Source organism: Rhyacophila brunnea, unplaced genomic scaffold, assembly GCF_057557595.1.
Source record: "Rhyacophila brunnea isolate RB1 unplaced genomic scaffold, BYU_Rbru_1.0 scaffold_3, whole genome shotgun sequence".
Classification (NCBI taxonomy): Eukaryota; Metazoa; Arthropoda; class Insecta; order Trichoptera; family Rhyacophilidae; genus Rhyacophila; species Rhyacophila brunnea.
This window is the reverse complement of record NW_028232965.1, coordinates 3,235,768-3,262,803: the sequence shown is the minus strand read 5'-3', so window position 1 is coordinate 3,262,803 and position 27,036 is coordinate 3,235,768. Positions and strand designations below refer to the sequence as shown.

General features: G+C 35.2%; 3 protein-coding genes and 1 long non-coding RNA gene across 4 annotated transcripts; 2 read left to right on the top strand and 2 right to left on the bottom strand.

The window, feature by feature from the left end:
• Positions 1-224: 224 nt before the first annotated feature.
• On the top strand, positions 225-2,408 carry LOC147067752 (uncharacterized). Its single transcript, XM_085952455.1, has 2 exons — positions 225-1,585; positions 2,026-2,408. Exons 1-2 carry the CDS (start codon positions 1,511-1,513, stop codon positions 2,371-2,373), a joined length of 423 nt encoding a protein of 140 aa, XP_085808581.1. The 5' UTR covers positions 225-1,510; the 3' UTR covers positions 2,374-2,408.
• LOC147067751 (uncharacterized) lies at positions 1,445-3,303 on the bottom strand. The gene is made up of 2 exons (XR_015071337.1): positions 2,877-3,303; positions 1,445-1,991 (listed from the first exon to the last, which is right to left on the bottom strand). It is a non-coding gene; the product is annotated as an uncharacterized LOC147067751 (long non-coding RNA).
• Positions 3,304-4,594: 1,291 nt separating this feature from the next.
• LOC147067750 (putative rRNA-processing protein EBP2 homolog) lies at positions 4,595-9,290 on the top strand. The gene is made up of 4 exons (XM_085952936.1): positions 4,595-4,817; positions 4,912-5,291; positions 8,431-8,578; positions 8,859-9,290. The coding sequence occupies exons 1-4, from the start codon at positions 4,761-4,763 to the stop codon at positions 9,219-9,221; spliced, it is 948 nt and encodes a 315-aa protein (XP_085809062.1). The 5' UTR covers positions 4,595-4,760; the 3' UTR covers positions 9,222-9,290.
• A 5,778-nt stretch (positions 9,291-15,068) lies between these two features.
• Lk6 (MAPK interacting serine/threonine Lk6 kinase) lies at positions 15,069-25,106 on the bottom strand. The gene is made up of 7 exons (XM_085952935.1): positions 24,757-25,106; positions 23,040-23,282; positions 20,067-20,308; positions 19,614-19,883; positions 18,590-18,816; positions 17,945-18,139; positions 15,069-17,659 (listed from the first exon to the last, which is right to left on the bottom strand). Exons 1-7 carry the CDS (start codon positions 24,791-24,793, stop codon positions 17,149-17,151), a joined length of 1,725 nt encoding a protein of 574 aa, XP_085809061.1. The 5' UTR covers positions 24,794-25,106; the 3' UTR covers positions 15,069-17,148.
• Positions 25,107-27,036: the final 1,930 nt, after the last annotated feature.

Sequence of the window (27,036 nt, the reverse complement as noted above, 5' to 3'; positions counted from 1 at the left end):
CACACAAGTCAGACGATTTACAGTCTTCGGACTTTTTTTTCGCGTGGAGCACCCCAGGTCTGCGGACTTTTTAATCCGCAGACCAGGCTCGTTGGATTTCAAACATGTTTGATATTTTACTCGCCGAGCCGCTGAAATTCGTACGTTCACCACGCTTTACCGTCACATTATTTATATCTATGCCGACGGACGACAGCGCCATATATTAGTCTATGAGCGCCATCATTATTTTACTGTCATTCAAAGTGTTCGGACATCGAAAACAACAATGGTAGATAGATCTACGAGTGCATTCGAAAAGTTTCTTGGAAGATTTTATTAGTTGTTTTAAAGACAACCCGTCGTTGTGGAAGACGACCAGCCCACTATACAAGAATCGTGATGCCAAGTCCTTGGCGTATGCGGAACTTTTGGAAATATTAATCAAAGTGGAGCCGCAGGCAACGGTCAACGATGTCAAAAAGAAAATACAGACATTGAGGTCGGGTTACAGAAAGGAGAGAAATAAAGTAAGGACATCATATCGAAGCGGAGCCGGCACAGACGCAGTATATCTACCCAAACTGTGGTACTATAAAAATTTGGAGTTCTTGAACGACCAAATGGAAGATACGTGGGAATGCTTTAAAGCTATTTATTATACACGTGCAGATTATGAAATTGCCGTAGCTCTGAAAGTGACATCGCATTAGATTAGCTACTATTAAGCAATTAAAACATACAGCTATGAATCATTTCTAGTCACAATAAAATTACTTATTCTTTGCTGAGGTAGGTAATAAATAATAATAATATATAGGTACGAGGGAATGCTTTAAAGCTATTTATTATACACGTGCAGACTATGACATTGTCGTAGCTCTGAAAGTGACATCGCATTAGATTAGCAACTATTAAGCAATTAAAACATACAGCTATGCATCATTTCTAGTCACAATAAAATTACTTATTCTTTGCTGAGGTAGGTAAGAAATAATAATATATAGGTACGATCATGGCGGTGGAAGCGCGGCTTATTGAGTCGTGGTCGGGTCCCAGGTTCAAATCCTGGGTCTGACAAGTACACATTGAATTTCAATTTGTGTATGAGTCAGAGTATGGACCTAATATGTTGAGCAAGTGGCTGACATCCATTTCTCGTAAAAACAAAATCTGTCAATACAAACCTCCACTCCGTGGAGGTCCATATTATGATCGGACATGGTCGAAAGAAGAAGAAAAGAAATGATCATAAAATCAAAAATCGCTCGAGTTAGGTTCCTTCAGAGACAATCAATAAATCGTCAATCATCAATCAAAATTAATGGTACAGTTTGGTTATGAGGAATACAGCGGAAAACACATTTTGAAAATACCCGATATACTGGATTACACCAATTATACCAATATCAATATTAACCGTATGAAGGAATGGGTACTTAGGGGAGAGATAATAAAAAACAAGTTTGAGTATTATGTTGTATTTTAACAATTTACATTTTGTTTTACAGAATCGAGCTCAATATCCAGCATGGTGGACGATTTGGAAAACATGTCTCCTGATGAGAGTTACTCCAACTCGTTAAACAACGAAGATTGTATTGAGGTAAAACATTTTAACTAAATTGTTACATTGGTTTAATTTATCTATTGCTTATCATACTTTCTTGCCATGTGACAGCCCCGGTAGTATTAAAATATTTTTTTGGTGCAGGTATTTTTAATCTGCCTTCGTCTAAACGTTTGAAAAAATCAGATTTTCTCAGTACGCCTCCATCAGAAATACGTCCATTTGTTCCAACATCAACATAAATAAATTCATAATTAGCATTTGCAATCGCCACCAAAACAATGCTGTGGAAATGTTTGTAATTATAAAAGTGGGAGCCGGCGCCTGCAGGTGGCACGATTGCAATGTGTTTCCCATCAACTGCGCCCAGGCAATTTGGAAATTGCCATTTACTATTAAATTCTTCTGCAATCGTCTCCATTTCTTCGTGCGTATCAGGGAACTGCAACAAAAAATAATCAACATTTTATTTACAGATAGAATATTCGCCTTCAACATCCACGTTGTCGACTACTCCAAGGTCGAATCTCAATAGAGCACCAAAACCCCCATCGTTCAAACGAAAAAAATCGAATGATAGCGCCAACAAAGTGTTAGAATTAATCACCGACAAACTAAGCAAGACTGAAGATGAATTTGATGTTTTTGGCAAAATGATGGCCATGAAACTACGATCGATGTCACAGGGACAAAGATTGCTGGCCGAGAAGCTGATGCATGAAGTTGCCTTTATGGGACAAAGTGACAAAATAATGCCAGCAACTACTGTTCATACTCAACCAGTTTATCGTATATTAAGCAAAAATGTACAAAAGCCGGTATAATAAATTAATGTTTTTTGTATGAATAAATATCTTGTAAAAATATTTGTTTTTTTGTTTGTTTTTATGCCTATAAACCTTAGCTTAAGCGATACAACAAATGGTAAGTATTTGAGCTATGTTAGCAAACCTATATTATTATGTGGCCTCATTTAGAAATCAAATTCCATGCTTGCTTTTCGAAGAATATGACTAGTATTACAATACATTCAACAGGAATAATTAAGCAGCTTGCTTACAGCCTATATGGAGAGTCCTGGCTAGGTACAGCATTCTAATGGTCTATTGAATATTTAGCATGTCAACGATGGCCTTATTTGTGACTATATATATACCTATCTCAAATGCATCTTGTCTGCCATTCTTATGATGTTGCCGTCTATGATTTATATAGGTAAAACAATCCACTAAACGTTCACTTTATAAGACCAACCAATGTCTACTTGTTAATGATATATTTGTAAATTTGCCCAACTTTATTAGATGACGTATAATATAATACACACCTTGAAATATTCTCCTTTCAAAACGTCAATGATGACTTTGCAAGTTTCGGGAATTATCTTGCCCAGAGTTTGTCTTCCAATCGCAGTTCTATAATGCAAGTCAGTGAATGTTCCGCCGGCAGCCAAAAATCGCAGGGTTGCACATAATCTATCATGAGGAGAAATAGCTTCCCTCATCATAGTATTTTTTTTTTTAATAAATGGGGAGGCCAAATTATACAGTTCTGTGTATACATCCTCCGACATTCGCAAATAATTGCGGAAATCGCTCGGTTGCAAACGCAATTCTCGTATTAAATTTGTGTGGGATAATGTCGTTCGTTTCCTTATCCAATGTTTCACCCAGTATTTGTGTACCCTTTGCTTCGTTATTACATTATCTGCCACCCAATAACCCAAAAAACATAAAACGTCGGTATCATTTAACGCCATCACGATTTAACTGTCAGATATACGTATATTATCTATGCTGTCAAAGTCGACTGTTTTACTCGTCAAATTAATTATATACTCGTTTCGTTGAACGTCTGTTGGCCAGTAGCAGAACGTAGAAAAATCTGAAGACTTATTGTCGTCGGACTTTTGGCTCGCCAATGGAGCGCTGGCATAAAAGTTTTGAATTGTTATTGTAAAAGATCTTTTAGGAAAAACTATCAATGAATAAATAATTAATAGTATGCATATTGTTCCGAAATGCTGTTACTCATTTGTATTCTTCCATTAATAAACATTTTTTTACCGAATAATAACGTATAATACGTATAAATCGAGAGAATAACAATATCATATCCGCCATGTTGTTTTACCACACGAACTTGAAGTAGCACCAGAATACCAACATTACCAACTGTCTTTCTCTGATTCGTATTTTTTAGTACATAAATGAAGGCGTGTTCCCTCTCCAGTCTTTCAATCTCTTTGGTCAAATCGAATTTGCAAAGTGATCGACTGACGAAGTCTGGCAAAAATATCAAACATGTTTGAAATCCAACGAGCCTGGTCTGCGGATTAAAAAGTTCGCAGGTCTGGGGTGCTCCACGTGAAAAAAAAGTCCGAAGACTGTAAATCCACTGACTTGCGTGCCAATGGAGCGCAGGCTGTAGTACATGGCAATCAGTGTTGCCAACCGTACTATAATTATTGTATTTGTACTATAATTTTGGTCCGCGTACTATGTACGATATAAAACAGGTATAGTACGCCCAAAATACTATAATTTTGAATATCGGAAAAATATGTAAAAAGGACTAGAATTTCGATATTTCCGTTCGATAATTTGGTGCATAGTACTATAATTTCGCAATATAATATGAAATTTTGGAGAACCTGGAAAATATTATACGAAAAACGTAAAAAACAGTTTTTTTTTTAAAACTTTGGTTTAAATGAAATTTCTTAAGCATTTTTGGTCGGAAGATGTACCTACCTAAATAAAAAGGGGTCTTGGAATTTATCGTATTTTCCGTTATTTTTTTTGTGAGAATCAAAAAACTATACATTTTCAACAAATTACAACGTACGCATTGTACTATATTTTTTGCCAAAATACTATAATTTCTTGGTTCGCGTCTGAGATTGAAGACTGTCCGAAGATGGAGGAGTCCAATCTCTTTGGTCCGCGTACTATAATTCGATGACGAAAAGATGGCAATACTGATGGCAATCAATATCCAGTAGTACCAAATTTATAAAACCATAAACTAACCGAGTTTTGTTTTGGATTGTCAAATTTAATGTCAACACGTGGGTCTATATAATTTTAGGTTGTATTCAATAAAACCAAAAACCACTGCAACTTGAGCAGTTTTCAACATTTACTGTGTGTTTTCTGGAGATATCAATCCCACCAGAGTATCTAATGATTTATATATAAACAATAAAATCATGACAGAATTTGAAATGCATACTAGTGATTCCGAAGTCAGCGATTCCGATGCCGAGGTAAATAAGTTCATATTTTAATATATATATCATACATATATCAATTTCAGTCACTGAATTCGATAAGTTTATTATTCTTCATTTTTAATTCCAGCTTCAGGATGCCTTTGCCAAAGGATTAATTAAGCCTGGGCTGAATGAAGTAATTCTGAAGGAAAGTAAAAGGAATGTTAATAATGTCGCCGATATGAAAATGAAAATAAATGAAATGCAATTGAAGTTAGCTTGGATTGAGACTTTGGACTTGGTTAGCAAACCTGCACCCATGGCTCCAGACGTCGCCATTCAGTTACAAGACTCCGCTCAGAGGCAAATAAATATAAGAGCTAATAATGCCAAGTTACCTTCTATTGACATAAGTGACGACCCAGTACTGAATGAATTTAAGAGGGAGACATTGTTGCACCGACAGGCTCAGGCGTCTGTCATTGACGGCATTCAACGATTGCACCAACTTGGAATTGTTACAAAAAGGTACCTATAACAATCTCATCAACGTATAATATGTCATGGACTTAGTTTAGTGATTAAGGCTATACCTCAGTTGAGGCACGGTCTAAAAAGATCGTGGCTAGGCGATGCGCGGATTGTGGATGCAAATGACGCATGCCAAACGACAAAATTTGTCATATAAATCCACCATGCGTCCATTTAATGTTCTGTTTATTGTTCAATTAGTAACAATAATAATATATTCATTGACATGTTATCTTTTTCAAGAAAATGGGTAACGTTTTTTGTCATCTTTACACGATTTAAGAATTAATACCCCCGTCGCCATCACGAAACAAATTGATGTGTTCCCAGCTCGACATTCTCTCTCCGAAGTCCAAAATTTCATTGTGCCTATAGTTGAAAATTATTTGCCGTTTCACTGATGTATCGTCTTAATTGGGCATTATAGGCAGAGTGATTAATATTGTCAATGTATTAATTTGATGGGCAGTGTGCATAGTGCCTGTTACTCTTTGGTCAGTATGATGAGTAAACAGAGAATTTGTGATTGAACTTTTATGACATGTTTACATCGCAGACGGCGAGCATATATTGGACACTCGTGCACCAATCGCCGACAACGCAACCATGCAACACATGCCCCTTAATTGGTATTCAATCGAAAATTAAGGCATTACGTGAAATCTGTCAATTCCAAAGAAGGGCTTTGTAGTCAAACCAATTATCAGTAATGAAATAATTACCTAATAATGTTTTCTTATCATCAAAATTTTAGTTGTAACGTATTTTCACTTATTGATAATTTTAATTACCTAAACTATTTTTTTTATTCTAATGAATAAGTCACAAGATTTAAGAATGTGGCATTCATTGTTGAATTCACGTAATTTGGACTACATCGGTCAAGTTGATATAAATTAACACATTTCTTTTATTGTGTTATCTGTCTATTTGTGGTGGAAATAGATTGTGTTAATAGTATAAATAAAATTTGTGTTTTATTTACACTAATAATGAATACATTGCAAAAAAGTCCAGAGATGACTTAATTGATGTAGATGTGAACCTATCTTAAAACTGTTTTTACACCGTAAGATATTTCAAGTCTGTAGAACTAAATTTTACTGGTAAAATAAATGATAATGAAAATAAATGTAATAAAGTGTAAAAATGAGTAAATGCAACTGCGTCACTGCTAGCTGCAAGAAAGGACTTTGATTAACACAGCTTTCAACATAACTCAAATACTGTATGATTAACAAAAATCTCTCTTTAGCCCATTAGCTGGCCACAGACGTACAGTTTTCGTAACAGGTTGAACATGGCACAGACAATAACTGTATGTTAGTGAGCACACCGCAGATCAGTTTAACTACCCCATTTAAATCTGTCGAACTGTTAGCAGACGTGCCCATATACGTACAGTTATTGTCTGTGGCAGAGCAAGTGTCAAAAACTATGGAGGTTAGGTTCGCGGAGATATTACACAGGGGTATTGTTTAAATTAGTTTTAGGTAGGGTATACTTGAACGATATCGATACATGAATAATTTTACTTTGAATTTATTATGGTTATAATTGTTTTTATTAGAAACAAATTGACATAAAATACACACCTATGACGTTGGTAAAATAAATCATGATTTCGCTAGTGGATTGTGTATTTTATCGATTCACCGAAACAATATTATACACATTCGTGTAAATATAAAATATAATCTTTTCTTTTGAATAAATTATTCCTTTTAATGGACAGTATTAATTATCTATTTGGTCATATTTTTAGAAAACGGTAATATTTATAAAGGTATTGATTTTATATACAATAAATTTAAACATGCTACAAAATTATATTTACATCAGTCATCAGTATAATAATTAATTACTATGATATTATTAAAATATATACTTAAATTTTATTTAGATTTACCGACATTGTCATTCACAATTAGGTATATTAAATTATGTTGTGAACGTCTTAAATTAATAATTTCTAATATTCACTACATACAATAAATAAAATTTGAGTACTGAGTTATTAGTCTATATTTTCACAATACCTTAATATTTATAATGCTCTCTAAAATTTTAACATTTATATTATATTGTATAAAATAATGTGTTTACATAAATAACTATAACTTTGTTTTACTCTCGTAAAAATAAATAAAATATAATATTTGCGATCTCCGCGTACATAATATTATTACATTTTTAATAATAAATGAATTTGTATTTTATAACAAGCAACACCAGCCGCAGTTGTATCGCGTAGTATATTCTACTTTACGTTACCAACATCTAACGTCACCCGAGATCTTTCGGCTAGTTGAAATTCCAACAGTTTTACAAAAACACGTGAGTGGGGGTCGCTGGCAGTTTGAACCTGGCACACATCTGGCAGGTCGAAAACTGTCCGTCTATGGGCGCAGCAGATTATCTACCAAAGATAACTGTATGGCTGCCATTACGTATTAACTGGCATGTTCAACCTGTTACGAAAACTGTACGTCTGTGGCCAGTAATTGAGCTGGGTGAATTTTTCAGGATTAGTTAAAAATTTGAATACTAAAATTGATATAACTCATTTATTTCAACTAAATCTTTTAAATAATTATAGTTATTGAATTCTTCTACTCTTTATATTTTAAGATAACTTTGTGTATCAGTGGAATTAAGAAAACATGTCAAATATAGTTTTTTTGCACTTTTACATTGATAAAAAGTCCATGATAGAAAGAAGTAAATGAAAGAAAGATCTTCTAAAACTGAAGCTAAATTCTTTTTTTACTCTCAAACACCTCATACCTACCAAAGTGATCATTATTTTGATAAATTTAAATAAAAATATATTTTATAAATCGAATAATTCTTAAAAAATATATCAAAATTTTGGTTTTACGTTATATGGATATTAGCTATTTTCTCAACCAATTAAGTCTTGAACAAAGATAATGATTACGTGACTAATGTTTTCATTAGCACCATATAAATTTCATGTAAACTAGAATATTAATTGTGAAGTCATACATAATAATTATTATCTCGTGACAGGAAGGGGTTTTCATGTAATTTTCAATGCGTTTTATTTTTAGTTATTACACCTACATAATTTATGGACTAACACGGCAAATGTTAAATTTGCATTCTCTTTTAGGCCGGAAACATATTTTGCTGAAATGGCTAAAACTGATATCCACATGCAAAAAGTTCGACAAAACCTAATGGCTAAGCAAGCTGGTCAAGCCCGAGCAGAGAAAGTTCGTCAGTTAAGGCAACAGAAGAAAATGGGGAAGCAGCTACAGGTTAGTGAAGAAGGATAAGATACAGAAACACGTCCAGTCCTTTTGTTTTCTGTCTTGCGTTGAGCCAAAGTTTACAAACACTTATATAATTTGTTTGCAGATGTTTGTAGGTCTATTTCAAATAAATTAATGCGTAATCGTATGTCTTGGGTTATGACAACTCTGCTTGGATGTTTGAAAAATGTATATTATACACATTACCTTGCTTTGATTATTTCACATTGTACATACATTGATTTTGTGTATCGTATGTATACTAATTTCTTTTTTGTTTATTCAGGCACAAACTAAACAGCAGCGAGCAGTAGAAAAGAAAGACACTCTGAATCAAGTGAAGAAATATCGTAAAGGAATGAAAGGCAGAGATGACTTTCAGGGTGACATCGGCCCAAATAAAAAGGGTTTCAACTCTCAAAAGAAAAGTTTGGCTAAAAGAAACATGAAAAATAGTAAATATGGATTTGGGGGTAAAAAACGAGGGAATAAATTAAATACCAGGGACTCTTCGGCTGACTTTGGAGATTATAATAAATCTAGTAAAGGAAATTCCAAGAATGCCTTCAAAGGCAAAGGTGTTTCGAAACAGAACAAAAGACCAGGGAAAGCAAGACGGCAAAATTCAAAGGCTAGAGGTGGAAAATAAAATTTTAATTGTTTTTTTTAATTACTTTTCATATTCAAATAAAAGAATCTAAACCATAAAGATGATTTACTACCCAGTTTCACTAGGATGTTTCTTAGGTGTTTGTGTATGTCTACTGTTCCATATTGCAACTGTTTCTTTTTTACAGCAAATACACCTTGATCAGAGCCTTTGTGAACTTATTTTAGAATGTACTTGGATTGATTAGGCACAAGTCGCCGACAGCTGAACTATACCACTTATTAAAATTGTACTGCAAACGCGGGGTCCCCTTGCAACTTACATACCATATTCCGGTTTGTACCATTATATGCCATTTTAAGACCTTCGTAGGCCCTAGGCATTTTTATTTCTAGAGGCCTCAATCTGAAATTTTTATTTAAAATTTTTCAGATTGAAACCTTATGAAAAAATATCCTTATACTTCATCGTACATAAACTACGGATCATAGTTGTATGATAAAGCTGGCAATATCAGTGTCATAATATGTCTACTGGTGTAAAAGGTAGATAAAAAAAATCTTGCCAAACTGATCACATTTTCAGCCTACAGGTAAACTGTAGAGGAGTCGTTAAGCAGTAGTAGCCCCACTTCATCTTTCGATGCTGAATATTATCAGGTGCCAACTCAGAGTACAGTACTCTCTTAGTAATCCGCCACCCCAAAAACCAAACAAGTGTCCAATTAGTGAAAGCGACAGATTATAGTGCATACAGTAAAACCTCAATACCAATTCCATGGGACCGAAAATCGAAAAAAAATTCGAATTACGAAATATATAATGTATGGGGGAAAAAAATAAAATTTTGAAAAAAATTTTTTTTTTGATTTTCATTAATTTCGTCATAGATGTGCCTACGAAATTTCCGATTCTGTGTGTGTTAATGGGTCATAAAATGTCAGGATTATTTATATTACCTTCTTAAAATAAGTAATTTATGTTTTAAGAAAAATCTGTCACAATTTTCAATGACTGGCTCATGAAATCATTTTGAATTAAACCTATGGTTTTATATGAAAGTAATGTTCAAGGGACTTTTTTTGCGAAAATTTTTAATTATCCGTGTTCTTATTAACGAGGTTTTACTGTACATACAAAATATGGTAAAAATAATTAAAACAGGTATTTCGTAAAGATAGTTTTTTTGAGAAATTTGTATTAGGAAATTACGGGTTTATTTATGATCAAAATCATGTATTTACTAAATTATACATATTTATAAATATATTCTACAGATGTTCTTGAATGGCTTTCCTTATGATCAATAGCTTCATTTTGTGTGTCCCGGTTGCATTGGAGCACGGCATAATTGTGATGCGGTCCTTGGACACTTTCCTCCCTGGTACATTACTTTCTTCGCGATGAACGTACGTTTTACGAAGGAGAAGTTTCCAAAATAAACCTGTCTCATCTGCGTTGTATACTTGTACGCGGCGGACTACTGAATATGACAATCGAATATCGGCGAATTATTGAGCTTAATTTTGTGCTTTCAACTAGTAAAAAGTCTACGGATTACTGAGTGTACTGTATTACCTTCCATAGTCCGCAAGCTAATTTCTTTCAATCTGAACTTGTTAACGAAGTGGTATGTAAAATTTATGGGAATGTGTCCCAATAGATTGTTTTACTTGAAAAGATCAACAGTAGAGCATTACTTTGTCGGAAGCATCTCTGGAAGAAACGCTTTCCACCTCAATAGTCTGGTCGCCAGAGGGGACACCACCTGGTAATGTCGAGGTACTTGACTGATTCTGACTCAGTTTCTGTCATAGATCATAAACATGGTAGTCGCCGGCTGTGCAAAAGCCGTGTAACTTACTAAAATCATGTATACCTTTTTGTATATAATTTAATGATCTTTAAAAAATTTCTATAGAAATCTAATATATAAAAATTAATATTTGTGTGTTTGTTTGTTCGTATTTAATGCGCAGCCATACCGTTCATCCGATTGCGATAAAACTTTGTAAACTTATTGCTTGCACTTGCGGGAAGAATATAGGCTATACTAATATATAAAAATGAATGTCTGTCTGTGTGTCTGTCCCGTATGCGTTCCTATACCATTCATCCGATTGCAATGAAATTTTGGTAAGTGGTTGTATGCATACCCATAAAGGTTTCTGAATTAGAAAAATCATCATCTTCTTCTTCATTCTATCTTCTTTTATTCGTATGGTTCCTATACCATTCATCCGATTGCAATGAAATTTTGGCAAGTGGTTGTATGCACACCCATGAAGGTTTCTAAATTAGAAAAATCATCATCTTCTTCTTCTTCATCATTCTATCTTCTTTTATTCGTATGGTCCCTATACCATTTATCCGATTGCGATGAAACCTTCATCAGTTGTTGTGGTAACACCCGCAATGGTTTTTGAATTAGTACAACCATCTTCTTCTTCTTCTATTCTATATTCTTCTATTCGTATGCGTTCCTATTCCATTCATCCGATTGCAATAAAATTTTCCACAGTAATTGTGCCAACACCCGCAAAGGTTTCTGAATTAGTACAACTATCTTCTTCTTCATTCTATCTTCTTTTATTCGTATGGTCCCTATACCATTTATCCGATTGCGATGAAACCTTCGTCAGTTGTTGTGGTAACACCCGCAATGGTTTTTGAATTAGTACAACTATCTTCTTCTATTCGTATGCGTTTCTATTCCATTCATCCGATTGCAACAAATTTTTCGTCAGTAATTGTGCCAACACCCGCGAAGGTTTCTGAATTGGTACAACCATCTTCTTCTTCTATTCGTATGCGTTCCTATACTATTCATCCGATTGCAATGAAATTTTGATCAACTGTTGTGCTCACGCCGCAAAGGTCTCTGAATTGTTACAACTATTTTCTTTTTCTTCTATTTGTATGCGTTCTTATACCATTCATCCGATTGCGATGAAATTTTGACCAGTTGTTGTGAGCACGCCCGCAAGAGTTCTGAATTAGTACAACCATCTTCTTCTTCTTCTATTCGTATGCGTTCCTATACCATTCATCCGATTGCAATGAAACTTTGGTGAGTTGTTGTGCCCTTGCCCGCAAAGGTTTCTGAATTACTACAATCATCTTTTTCTTCTATTTGTATGCGTTCTTATGCCATTCATCCGATTGTGATGAAATTTTGACCAGTTGTTGTGCGCAAGCCCGCGAAGGTTTTTGAATTAGTACAACCATCTTCTTCTTCTTCTATTCGTATGCGTTCCTATACCATTAATCCGATTGCAATGAAACTTTGGTGAGTTGTCATGCGCATGCCCACGAAGGTTTCTGAATTAGAAAATCATCTTCTTCTACTATTCGTATGCGTTCCTATACCATTCATCCGATTGCGATGAAACTTTTGTCAGTTGTGTGCGGTTTCTAAATTATTATTATATAACATACAAAGTTTGTTGTTTGTTTGTTCCATCCAATTTTGATTTTTTTTTTTACTACATATTTATAACGTTTTCATATTTTGGATTCGATTTTAATTTAGTGTTCTTATGTTTGACCTTTACTCCTATTATAATTATTTTCATATTGCCATATTGTATTACACAGATATTTTAATATTAAAGAAATAATTACCTCTTATTATTTTTCAAATATCTAAGATAAATATAACCACGAAGCGACCCCGTGCGAAGCCGGGTACTTCAGCTAGTAATACATAAAAACTGTTTTTGGCTGCCATTTTACCAAGATTTACCGTCGTCACCCAAAGGTGCCTGCGAAAAATCTATCAAAAAACCTCTCCCTTGACATTACCAGGTCATGCTGTTGTTGTATGGACTGGTAACCAGACTATGTGTTGCTATAATAGTACTACAGAACGTCTGCGACAAAATATAATACAAGCATTATGAGTATATTCTTGCAGGATAATAGCGGCCTTTACAGGCATATTCTTTACAGCGTGCTCAGAAGCGTACGCGCCAGATCTCAGTATTGAGCGTGTGATATCACGTGTGTCAGATGTCTGCTGCTAAAATTTACATCTTAACTATATCCTGCGCGATAGCACGTTTTGAAGGCATACAGCGCGTTTATTACTGCGTGATCCTGCAAGTCGTTGGAGCGTATAACAATTCAATGGTTTTAGCAGGAGTGTGTGATTTTATTGTCGCGTGAACTAGTTCAGCTTAATTTTTATACAAGTACACGATTGATTTGTGCATTATAATGGATATACAAAGAAGAAATATTTTAGTAGCTGTAGTTTGTGCAGGTGCAAGTATAAGTTTAAGTAAGAATAACAAAAAACGAAAAGTGTGGGTTAAAGACTATAGATGACATTTTGGTCACCTACCCTTTATTCGTGAATTATGTCAAAACTATCCTGTTGATTTTAAAAATTATTTAAGAATGAACAGTTCATTTGATTTATTACTAGATAAAGTGAAAATCAAAATTACAAAACAAGATGCTCTTATGAGAAAAAGCATTTTTGAATGACTTCTCTCTCTTTGAAGAAATTTATTATTTTTGCATACGTCACATCGTCTAAATTTCTATTTTTATATGCCGCCAATTTGATTCTCCACAAACATGGGAATGTTTTATACAATATGTCCATAAGGTCTGTAATAAATTGCGAACTTCCATTTTGACGGAACGTGTTAAAAAAAGGATTTCTTTTTTGAGCATCTCGTGAGTGGAAGGCATTACTGTATTTTATTTTATTTTTCATGCCGTGTATCTTTGTCACTCGGGCAGCCCTTTAACTCCATCCATGGTAAATCCTTTGAAGTCGAATAATAAATGATAATGTCCTAAAATAAAACTGGTTTAATATTATGTAAATACAATCAAACATGTTATTACGAAGAAGATGGGACCGACTGAATTTGTTCGTTATATCAGAGGAATAGGTATTTTTAAATGAGCGGATCGTAAAAATCCCCAAAACAAGCATGGCATTCATAAACTATAAAAGAAGTTGTTTATTGTAATGAACGCTGCTACCTACTTAGGTACCTACTGAATTAACAAACTTTGGATTTTTTACTTATTTCAATCATATGCGTGGATACTTTTTTAATATTGTCGGCAAAAGCTTAGACACTTAACTAGTGTCATAAACGTAATGCGATCCCGGTGGCATCCTGTCCGGTCGGATTTTAATACTTTGGGTCGAAATGTTTTTAAACGATCAATACATTAACAGTTGAAAATTTTTGATGATATTTTAGCTCGGTATATCCTATAAGTTAAAATAAACTAAAATGTCAACGAATGTTTCCTATCCGTGATCGTAATAACCGAGTTCGACTGTAGATTAAAAATAACAATATTTAACAAACATAATGATAAATGTTATACAAGTAATGAAAGAAATCATAGCCCAGTAAAAAACTGCTTTATTTGGAAAAAATACAAGATAAAGCACAGTTTGATAGATAACAATATAAACCTATCAAAATTAATTTGAATAATAGAGAACAATTTGCAAGACATAATAAAATACTATGTGAAATTGTTTGTATTATCAAATAACAGAATTATGTATCATGGAAGTACTGGTTGTTCACTGGACCAACAGATTGTTTCCCTTATTCAAAATAATGGCACCAATTTCGAATCTCACTTCGTTGAGGTTTACCTAAATGGATTACATACTGTAAATGCTGATCGTTCTCATTTTGCGTTCACATTCACGCTACACATTATCTATGCGAACAACAAAATGACACTTAAAACAATCGTATAAGAGAATTCAGTAACAGATCACCTATCGAAAGATATCTCTAGGCAAGCAAAACGGTTACTTTTTCAAAATAGCAGTTATGTAAAAAAAAGAATGTAACACTCGACCTGTCATAGTTTTTTTTAAACATTTTTTTTTTTATTTCATATAAAAGTTTTCATATTTTTAAAAATATCTTTGTACACTTTTATTCTTAAAACTAATAAGCATTCAACTCATACTTGTAGCTTTTCGCTCTACATCATACTGAGCCGCAGTCACGCCAAGAGGATTCCACAAAAATTAACAAACAATTGATAATATAAAATAAATTGTCTCATTTCCAGTATCCGTAATATTGTGACAGGAGAAAATGAGACAGGCTGGGAATCACAATTAGTATAACATAAAAAAATTCTCAATCGAGAAAATAAATGGAGCAGGTCTGTCACAGATAAAAATGATTTAAAAAATGACAACAGCACCTCTCCGGCCGACATCTCGGGAAGGATTTAAGAGTATAGCCCGAGGACGACATTCGATAAGGTACAAAATTTATTATTCAGGAGTTCCTTATACATCTAGGAAAAGTTTAATAGACTATTTTCTTATCAACATATTTAGAGGAAATAGAGTCCAACTATATAATTTGTCATCGATGCATCCGAAAATAATAGTAATGCGCATGTATCAATATTAAACTTTTAATATTGCGTGTTAACGCGCATGTATCAATATTGAACTTTTAATATTGTGAGTTAACGCGCATGTATCAATATTAAACTTTTAATACTGTGAGTTAACCGATATATTCATTTTTCGCTCCTAATTGAATAATTAAAGAAGATGTCAGTTAACTCACAGTCGTTGGACTATGCATCTATTATTAACAGCAATACAAGATACTATATTTTTTCTCAACTCGATTAACAAGCGAGAGAGATATTATAATTTATTTTCATATTTTATCCGGACAAGTATTACAAATTCTACGTACTCGGTCACTCCGAATAGAACTATTCTAACTCAGTTTTTAGACAAAAATAACTGAAATCATATTACACTATAGAGAGACGAGACTGTTCTTTTTTAAATAAAATCTTATATTATACGCTACGATATAAATTGACTTTTTAATTTGATGAGCTACATTATGAAATATACATTTCCAAACATTCTGAGATGTATCTTTCGAAACCGATAAAATCGGGTTTAGAATAATTCTATTCAGAGGCCACTGAAACACGGATCGATAAGGCGGATTTTAATCCCCGGACGCTACACAATATAAATAATATTTTTTATAAATATATTATATCAAATGACAACTTCACAAATAGATTTTACTTTGACTGAATCTCTCGAGCCCGTCGGAACCTACTCAGGGATATAAAAACCGTGTTCCGGGTGACGACTTAAACGCACTACACTGACGCATCATTTATAGGACTCTCATATTATGATGCGGCATCTTAGTCGAGTTCATCATTATTGCTTATGCATATATCACAAAATTATAAGAGTTTGAAATAAACTGTTTACAAAACAAAAATCATTTACAACTAACAGTTCGCGAAGCCTTCAAAAATGACTTTGGCTAAGGTTTTACAAAAAAAAAAAAACACATAATATTATGGAAATTTCTTTTGAATAAATTGATCCAATTCAAATATTCAATTCGACGAGCATGTAAACGGCAACTTTTTTTTTTAAATTAAACGAATGATAATATCATTTTATTCTTGATGATTCAGAAGACTAAAATATTTTCATATTAAAATTCAATAAAAAATGGATTTATTAAAAATGATTAATAAGTTAGATAGTTCTGCTATTCTGCAGAATACATTTTGTATGGTGGGTATTGGAATAATTTCCATTAATTGCGATGCTAAAATAAATACGTCCATCTGAAAGGGACACATGAAAATATTTAAAGTGAAACTCGGTGAAAATCATGACATGAGACATCTTCGCGTCCGAGAACGAGCGGTCAAAGAACATAAGGCATGCGTAAACCGGCCGGAGACCCCTTCACCACTCAATAGGCGCGGCATACTTAAAAACGCTGAGGCCATATGAAAGGATATCGCACGATGCTGTTCACATCAAATAGGGGATGATGTCTCTCCCCGGGCCGGTAGCAGATATATAGACTGAAAATTCGTTCTATATCTTCGCAATCCGCCTTGACCGAACGGAGAAATGGGAGGATGTCGCCCGTCCGAAGAAGAAGAGGAGGCCATCAACAGACAGGGGGAGCGATCTCCTCCGCAGAGGAAGGAGCACGCAGGCGGCGCCGCATGAGGCGCGACTCGGCTGGCGGCGACAGCCCCACAATGGGTGCGGCCGGTCGACCGCGTCGCCCTTCTGCCCCGGCTTCTGTCTCTTCGTCCTCATCGTCTCCGTCGGCGATGGAGCGGTTCCAACGGCGCAGGTCGTCGGCCAGGCTGTCTACCGCCGCGTTCATTCTGACCCGGTTCTCCAAGTCCTCGGTGCGGATGTTCTCACTGTGCAATTCCAGGCGGTAGATGCTGTCCACCTCTTTGGGTACGTGCTTACTGCGACGGGCGAGGACTGCAGCCCGGCGCCGCGATGGACAACACGACTGCGTGGCGCGCACCGCATCCCCACGCGGTCTGTAGACGTTGGGCCGCTCCATGTAAGAGTAGTTCATGGAGAAGTGCTGCATGATTACTCGGTTCACCTCCATCGCTGATTCGGCGAAGCCCGAAAGGTCCCTGGTCGAGCGATTTCTGGAAAATGTGCACAACCAAAATTAAATCGTATTCAAAATTACATATTATTTTACATTTACAAAAAAAACTGAAGAATAATTATATTTTAAGTCATATTCCTTTAAATTTAAATCTATAAAATTAACTCAAAAATGGTTTGGTATGAGATGATATCGATAAAAGGTAATGACGGGCATATTTTATGAGGTGTCCATTACGATAATTTTATTAAAACTTTGTAGATGCTGAATTCTACATCTGCTATATTATCATCGGGTGTATATAAAATGAATTTTTGAATACCTGGCAATGTTGGCGGGGGTCCTGAGTGCGGCGGGGGGCGAATCGCGGTCAACCATGTCCGCTAGTTTAAGCCACGGATGTTCCAGGATCTTAGCGGCGCTAAGACGGCCGGGAGCGTTCCTAACTAGGAGGTTGTCGATAAGGTTTTTCGCCTCCTTCGAGATGCTCGACCACTCGTCTTCGGGGAAACAATATCTGCCGATGAAACGTTACGTTAGTCAATCGATCGCAATGAGGAAATGTTTCCACGGATCACAAATTAGAAAGCAAGAAATTTTGATTTGCAATACATTACATTTAGCGAAAACAACACAAAAGTATTGAATAATAAAAAAACAAATTTTGCACTCGATGTATGCAAGACAGTTTAGATGGGAGACAGTTCTTGAGACCAATCATCAAGCTATAAATTAAGAAATACCAATCAATGTACGTTGAACTGATAATTACAGATAACACACGGCTCAATGGTGTAGGATCATTGTCCATGAACTCGTCGAATCAAGATTCGAATCAATGTAACCCATATATTAGGAGTGAAAATGATAAATTATTATATTATTCATAAACAAAATAAGTCTTGAGTAAACGGTCTTGAGACGATAATATGTATATACAAAGCAGAAGAAAGTAGAGATTTCTGACCTTCCTTCCTGGATGGAATTGAAGAGGATCTCTTGGCAGCGCTGGCAGTTGTCGCCCCTCTCCCAGCCGCAGTCGGAGCCGCAGTTACCGTAGAAGGGCGGGTACCCGCACAAGAGAATGTAGGCGATGACGCCCAGCGACCACAGGTCGCAGCGCTTGTCGTAGCTGGCTGATGCCCCCACAAATAACGATACCACCTCGGGCGCCATAAACTCCGCACTGCCCACCTGAAACCGTCCACATACATTTGTAAACATCACATTGAACACTGATTTGCAACGTGAATACCAAAGATGTTACCTTGAACATAACAGTAAAATACTATATCATTTTTAATAATCATGTACCTAAACATTGATGACAGGGGTGGGTTTCCAAAAATTTGGAGAATACATATTATGAAACAGTTTCATACCCAAAATTTAATTTTCTTTCTATTATAATACTATGCCTAAATTACAGTGATCAGCAGCTGAAAGATGTTGTTATGAACCATATTATACAGCAGACTTGAAATTGCACTTCGGGCCCCAAGTTTGTATTAACGAGAAAAAGATGATAGCCACATGCTCAACCTATTAGGTCCATACTCTGGTTCAAAATGCACTTTGAAAAACGATGTGTACTTGCTAGACCCAGAATTCGAACCTGGGACCCACGACATTACAAGCCGACCGTGGGCATTGATACTACATTAATACTTCTCAAATATTATTGTTTGCAAATCAGTTAAATATTACTTCATCAAAATCTATTATTTTAATAATTTTGATTCCATTGATTAGCAAAAGTAAACAAGAATCGATTTTGCTTAAATATTTATTTAATTCGATAGTAACAGTATGGAAAATGATCATTCAACTTGGCAATTGGATGCAGGTATATTGAGTAAAATTCTCAAAATGATTTGGGGCTGTAGCTGTACCCCTTTAACCCTAGAATAAATCTAGCCCAGACTTGAAATGTTTACTATTTCTTACTAAGAGCTAAAACTTTTCAGGAAAGAATAGGTTAGTTTAGTTACCGGTGTTCTCAATTGTGGAGTGGCAAGCGGACTGGTAAGGCTGGTGCTGAAATTGATTCCGGAGCCGAGATCGAAATCACAGATCTTGATGGGGCAGAGACGGTCGGGATAAACGCACAGGATGTTCTCAGGCTTGAGGTCACGATGCGCGATCCCCTTTCCATGGAGGAAGTTCAGCGCCAGAGCGATCTCGCGCACTATCTCCGCCGCCTGCTGCTCCGAGAAGTACAGGTGCTCCTGAATGCGAGTCAGAAGCTGGCCCCCGATGATCTGTAAGAAGTAAAAGTCACATTCCATATATTATTCACTCGATACTTCACTTCTGCTGTCTTGAAAAATTGTACAGCAATTAGAGTTTATCAGACACAAATAGCGTTTATAATTAATAGCAAACACATGGTAAAAATGCCCACGTATTATTACAAGTGTTACGTATTGTTACAAGGGACTGACCTTCTCGAAGACGAGATAGAATTTCTCCTCGTCCTCGAAGAACTCGATGAGCTGGATAATGCCGGGGTGTCCGTGGCAGTGGTGGAATGTCTCCACCTCACGGAATACCCTGGCGCGCGCATGGCCGGGCACCTTGTCGATGATCTTCACTGCGAACTCCATCTCCGTATAGATGTTGACGCACGTCTGCACGGAGGCGTAAGCTCCTTCTCCTAGCACTTCTCCCGTCAGCTTGTACAGTTCTACACCGCAACACAATAAAGCAAACAAATTAACCCGACGAACTACTAACAAGCGTGCCATGAACCATCTGAATTTTTTGCGCCAGGCATGAAGACCTCGATGATAGCAATATGTTAATCATACCTCGCGTGTTTCAGTTATTTAACACGTCCAAACTGCGATAGCGAAACATCAGAAACATACCTATTAGATTAATGGTGTCCTTAGTGTGCAAAATACTTTTACAGCGGCACAATTTTTTTAAGGCAAATTTTTACAGAAACAAAGCGTGAGAGTATTTGTTAGTAAACTAAGCTATCGATGCAATCATTTATCACAGCGAAATTATCCAACTACCTTATGCGTCTATGGTTGTTGCTACTCAGTGTAAATTATTTTAAAAAAAAAGTCCCAATAGGTATGGTTCTGACGCTGTTTGAAATTGTTGTTCAACATTTTGAGGCTCGCTGATTAGGTGTAATCCTAAGAAGACATTGAATTAATTCATCAATCATGCCAGCTGCCTATAGATATAAAAATTTGATCTTGAATATCATTAGTAAAACTTAATACAATCAATCATTCATAGGCAGTGAAGGGTCCAGAGGACATAATTATAAGGGTTGAAAATAACGAATTTAAGTAAAGGTATTTTAGAAAAAAAAATCACAGAAATGATATTTGAGTTATTATGATGCCTAATTTTTTTCTGAATAATGTGTGAATCGACATTTAATGATCATGATTTAATTCATTTATTATGAAATATTTTTATATTATTAGGAGTATCATTTTAAATTTCCTTATTTTAAAATTGAGGTCAAAGCCTTTATATTATCTTTTCATAACATCTAATAACAAAAACCAATAAGTTACATTCGACTGTGGAAAGGCAAAAGGATTTAACCCTCAGTTTTTGCAAAATAGGTTTTATTGAATAATAGCATTGCACACAACTAAATACACGTTCTGTCTAAAGGATATAAGCTGCAAAATTATTATCAAATTTTAGCTTTTAATTTAAAAAAAAAGAAGGATGTTTGAAATTTGCATCCAGGTAAAAGTATTATTCCACATCAATGACATTATTAGTCGTTCAAGTAATCTTTTACGGAAAGGAAAAAGGCGTTATGCATCTTATGCTGCAAATTTATGAAAATAATGGTAGTTTTACTAAACTGTGCCGGCCGACCGGGTAAATTATGAACCAGAAGGAAGACTTAAGCCACGTACATTTCTCGCTCGGTCGTTTGACAGTTAACATGGATTTCGACAGTCGCTTCATAAAAAATCATTTTAAGTTTAAACATTCAGTGAAAATGGCAACAGAACGAAGCAAAATGATTCTTGAAATGTGTGGTGTGGTGTTAATATGGACGCAACAAATAATCCCGACAGGAACGGTTAGTGTTTAAAATTACATCATGAAGTTTTTATATCATACACGAGAAGAGCTATTGTAAATTCTATCTATATCGGTATGAAATGGCCTGTTACAACTTATATTGTGTTTTAATTGTCGATTATCTATCTATTATTCATAATATCTAAGAAAAGTAATACAATATTTGCTAATTCACTTAAAACACCGCCATGCGATTCATAGGTTATGTGATGTGTCAAAAACACTTCTCAATTGAAATTGTGTTCAATTCACTTTAATTTACGATTAATATCATTATAATAGACTAATATCATTATTATACACTGCTTTATGTTAATATATTATAGTAATAATATAAATCGCAAGTAAAGTGTGTCATGTACGTGTCTAACTCCAGATATGTTGATACCTAACTAATTCTTGTCAGGTAAAATGACTTAACCCTCATTTTTATTAGTTTTTCTTTAATAACTTCATTATTTAATTATAGATTGGAAAAAAAAACACCAAATTATTAATCATAATGCACTTCAAGTTTGTGTCAATTTTATATTTAGACTTTGGCCAAAAATCATTATCAAAACGTTTTTTGTGCCTCCTGTAAAATATGATTAGTGTGGATTAACTCCTTTTGCCTTTCCAAAGTCGAATATTATTATGGTCAAATTGATTCTACCTCTCCAAGCAGTTTTCCATCGTATGTATAATAAACTATCAAATCCAGCTTCATCTGTTGGTAAAATAGTATTAAGCTGAAGGTGGATCAGACGGTCTGTTAATTCTCGACTAACTTTTAACATGATCAATAATTAATTTTAATGACTCATAGGTCATTTTATTTAGCTATTCTATTTTTCTATTTATTTAGTAGTTTGCAAATAGAATATTTCCATTTGCAATCCTAAATTAATGTGCTTGACAGTTTTTTTGCGATTATTTCAAAATGGCGGAATATGCAGAAAACCGAATTTGAAACTAATACTTAGTCCCAAGTACCCAATTTAATTTTACATTATATTTATTGCAAATTGGGGATTCAAATGTGCATATTATTCTGCTGGGTTAGGCTCAGCAAGGCTGTATTCTGTGAGAACCAAATGTCGCTTGTTCAACGCGTGCGTGCTATCTGTGCTCCTGTATGGCTGTGAGACAACCACATACGTACAAATTTCCGGACACTTTTTGTATGTACCTAAATAATTCTTCTTGCGGAGCTGTCTTCCACAACAAATTACCACTCGCCATGTGCAGGTGCAGATCAACTAGTTAATACTCAATTTTTTTTAACACTAGTTATTAATGACATTTCTATGTTTTATTCAAGATTGAAGAAAAAGGGCTAAATCCCAAAGGGTAGGTATTAGTACCTTGGAAGCAGGAAGTTACGACGGAACTGGCGGCGCGCTTCTTCTTCTTGCGCCTCCGGCGAGCCTCTTCCTTGCGGCGTTGAAGGTCTTCGGCGGATTCGGGTCCAGAGGCGTGCTCATGCAGCGGAGGGGCGTCGCCCTGCCCGCTACCCGCACTCCCTGCGCTGCCTCCTCCACCCGCGCATCGCGCCGTTGGACGCTCGCGCTCGCTACCAGAGTCCCCGTTGAAGGAACCCTCCTGACCTGAAAAAGGCAACAGGAACACTGGTCAGAAAAAAAGCGCTATCCATGTCCTGCCAGGAATTTTTCTGTGAACACGAGCTGTAACTGTTTGAACCATTATAAGCTAAAAAATGAACTCGTTTTGTAAACATGTGAATCATCATGAAGGGCATTAATAAAATAGTTGTGGGTGATGAGAAGTTGTGGGGGATGAAAAGGATGATGAAATAGTTTATCCAGAATGAACAGTATCAGCGAGCAGATAACATAATATCGTCTCATCAGTATAGTATTACTTTATGTCATGACGCTTTAAATTTATAATTTGTCATGTTCATTATATGAAAATAAATAAATTTGAATTCAGTTATGTGGGATGGTGAAATCCCAAATAAATGAATAGATACCAACTAACTTGTCTATGACAGGAAAACTTACTAGAATGAATGTTGGCTTGTGAGTGAAGAAATGACAAATCATTTATTTAGTGTTCCCATTACTCAGTGGTTAAACTTATTAGACAAAGCAACAAAATGACTTCATTGGAATCAAACAATCTAGATCTGATCTTTCCCAAAGGCAATAAATACAAACGTAAAAATCTGACAAACCAGAATTCAAAAAATTACGTCATGAATTGAGCCTTTGGGTTAAGGAGCTAGAGTTGCCACACCGTTCGAATACTGGCTGAAAAAATAATAGGTAGTATTTTTTGGAATACGTACTATATTTTACTAGAGACCGGAAGACGCCAAACGCTGAAATCGTAGTCGCGAGTGACATAATTTGTTATTGACGTACAGATAGTGGTTACAAATGTATTGAACATTTAAATAATGATATCTGAATTATTATTATTATCGCACCGGCAAATGACCTTTCATTCAAGACCTATTATTCTATATTAAACTTAGTGTACGTATACTTGTCTTATGCGTACCTACTTTCATATAAGTATTTTTCAATTTATTATTTGCCGACACGTAAATAACGCACTATTACAAGACGATACTTAAAAATAACAATGCAAAACAAAGTGTTCAGAATCTAAATCCACACAAACATTGTAATGTTCGAATGAAACCGGTATTTAGGTTTGTTTCGAGTAAAACTACTGCGCAACAGAGAGGCGTGCGTAGAGATTAGATACCACATAGTAAGATGCGAGTACATACGCCGGTGATCGAGATCAGGTGATCACCATCACCAATCGAGCACTCACAACGACAACGCGAACACAACACATCTGCCTACGCTTTTTACAAACACGCGTTCACTGTGGCCGAAGAGATTTGAGAATTGGGATAACCTCCTTTTGTTAAATCACACCCTCGAGCCTAGTTATTCGACGCACGCGACGATTGCACAAATATATGGGATAGGTTAGTATTAAATACGTTGCCAATCGGTAAAATGACGGCACGTCTATACATACGTATTACAAGTGTGCGAGAATTAGTACAGACGAACTATGAAAATATAAATATTTGCTCACCTTCGTAGCTGGTTTCTTCCAAGATTTTTTCGACCATGTTTATTAAAGCGGTGTCTATTCCAAAATAATATTCACAATGGTTGCACTTAACAAATCAAACTGACCGACGAAGCTCACGAGGTAAACAAAAAGAACGGACGTCTGACGACACTCGATTAATAATTTCACGTGAATTTGCAACTGAAGAAAAACTAACGACAATAACACTCCGCGGAAGATAGGTTATGAAGAAAATAAAAAAGTAAAACACGAATTAGCGGACAAAGGCCGTGGTGTGTGAAAAAGACAAATTCTCTCCTGTGCTAGCGATCCATATTACGTACCCTGCGCTCGATGTTTCATTTCCGACTGATTTTAGCCGAAGTGCGGCGTCACGTAGCTGTAGCGAGCGACCGCAGCGACAATAATGCAGATGGTGGCCACGACGGCGCGGTTGCCACAAATTAAATTTTATATTATTCAATTTCATTTCTTCTAAGTAGGACTTTCACCAATAGCAACCAAACTATTAAGTATATTATATTTAAATACATAGTATTATTGTGTTTACATGCATGATACATTATTTTGAATTTATTATTTCAGCGAAGCTGCACATCATGATTTTTAACTTTCAGTTTGATGACGTCACAGGACACCCAGTGATTCCTTCAGTCAGAGGTCGTCAACCGTTTCAATGGGTGTGCAAAAACTCTTAGTAGAAATCGAATGTTATAAATTTACTAAACGACGTATAAATCGTATACCACCGGTAGAAAGCGTTAATTGGGTACCTACCTAGTTAATCCGATTATATTCTATTTTAAAATTACAATAAGTAAATTCATAATTTGATTGGATTTTGCCACATAGGGGCGGATTCACCGGTTAAAAAAATGAGTGCTTCTAATAGTAGGGTTCTGATCTAACAAGGGCAAAACAAACAAAATTAATAATTATTGTTCTTCAATAAACGATAAATAAGCGCGGTTTAAGCATCGGCCTATAGCGTCGTCGGTCCCAGGTTCGAATCCTGGGTCTGGCAAGTATACACATTGTTTTTCAATTTTTGTATGAGCAAGTGACTGACATCCATTTCTTGTAAAAACATAATCTGTTAATACAAACCTCCACCATGTGGAGGCACATATGATCCTATTAGGATCGGAATGAAATTACTATACCTACCATAATTTTTTTTTATCATTTCAAACAAAAGTAGAAAGATCTGACATGTTTCGTAATATCATAGATAATCGTTTTATTGCCTCCAGACAGTCCTAAATAACATTTTTTCCAATGAATAGAATACAAAATCCATCTCAAAATATTACAGAACACCTACTAACTTATTAGTATAAGTAGGTATTTATCATAATGTTATTGTGTAGGTCTACATTTAAAAAAAAATATAATAATATTGAGAAATGGTAGTTTTTCTTGGTACTTAATATTTTTACTATTAGGAACCTAGGTACTTTGCCCACTACTACTAGGCCCTAGTACTAGGCCCAATTGGTGCGACGAGTAGTGCCCCTAATTGGTTAAATCGGAACCTGTTACCATACCTAATGTCCTCTTCACGTTGGGCCAATTATCGCGAATGTTCGTGCCCTTTTGGCGAACATTTGGCTAGCATGGAGTAACGTCAAGGGGGGACAATATAATAAACTGCCATATTATTATCGTCATCAGTGCCTACACAAACAATAACAAACCAAGTTCTATTATGAACTCTGTTATTGTTAATAGATAAAGGCAAACATTGTAATAATTAATAATTGCTGATAATAGAGTTACAATAAAATTAATTATCCTCCATTCTTTGTCATATCTAAAATAATGTTAGGTACCTACCTAGCTTGTTTTGGGTAAAATAATAAATATTATAACTTGCTATAATTAATCCAGATAGCAGTGTTATCACTTATCACTCTTTATTTAGATCTCACTAAAGAATATTATTTTCAATTATGTATTGTGATAAGTGATAAGACAGATTATATGATTTAGAATTTTGAAATTAATGTTAATATCAAATTCATACAAAGTATAGTTGAAATTATAAGATAATAATTATGTACATATAGTGCCAGATTAAGACACTTTAAACCCAGGCACAAATTATTGATGTTGAGAGCGTTGAGGGCCCACATGTAGATATTGTTTATGCCAGTGGTTTCCAAGAATATTTCGCGTAAAATGTATTTTTACACTAAATTTAATTGACGAAACAATTAAGGATTACAGGTTAAACTTTTCGCACCCTCACTTTGGAAGCCGCTGGTTTACACTATTTAT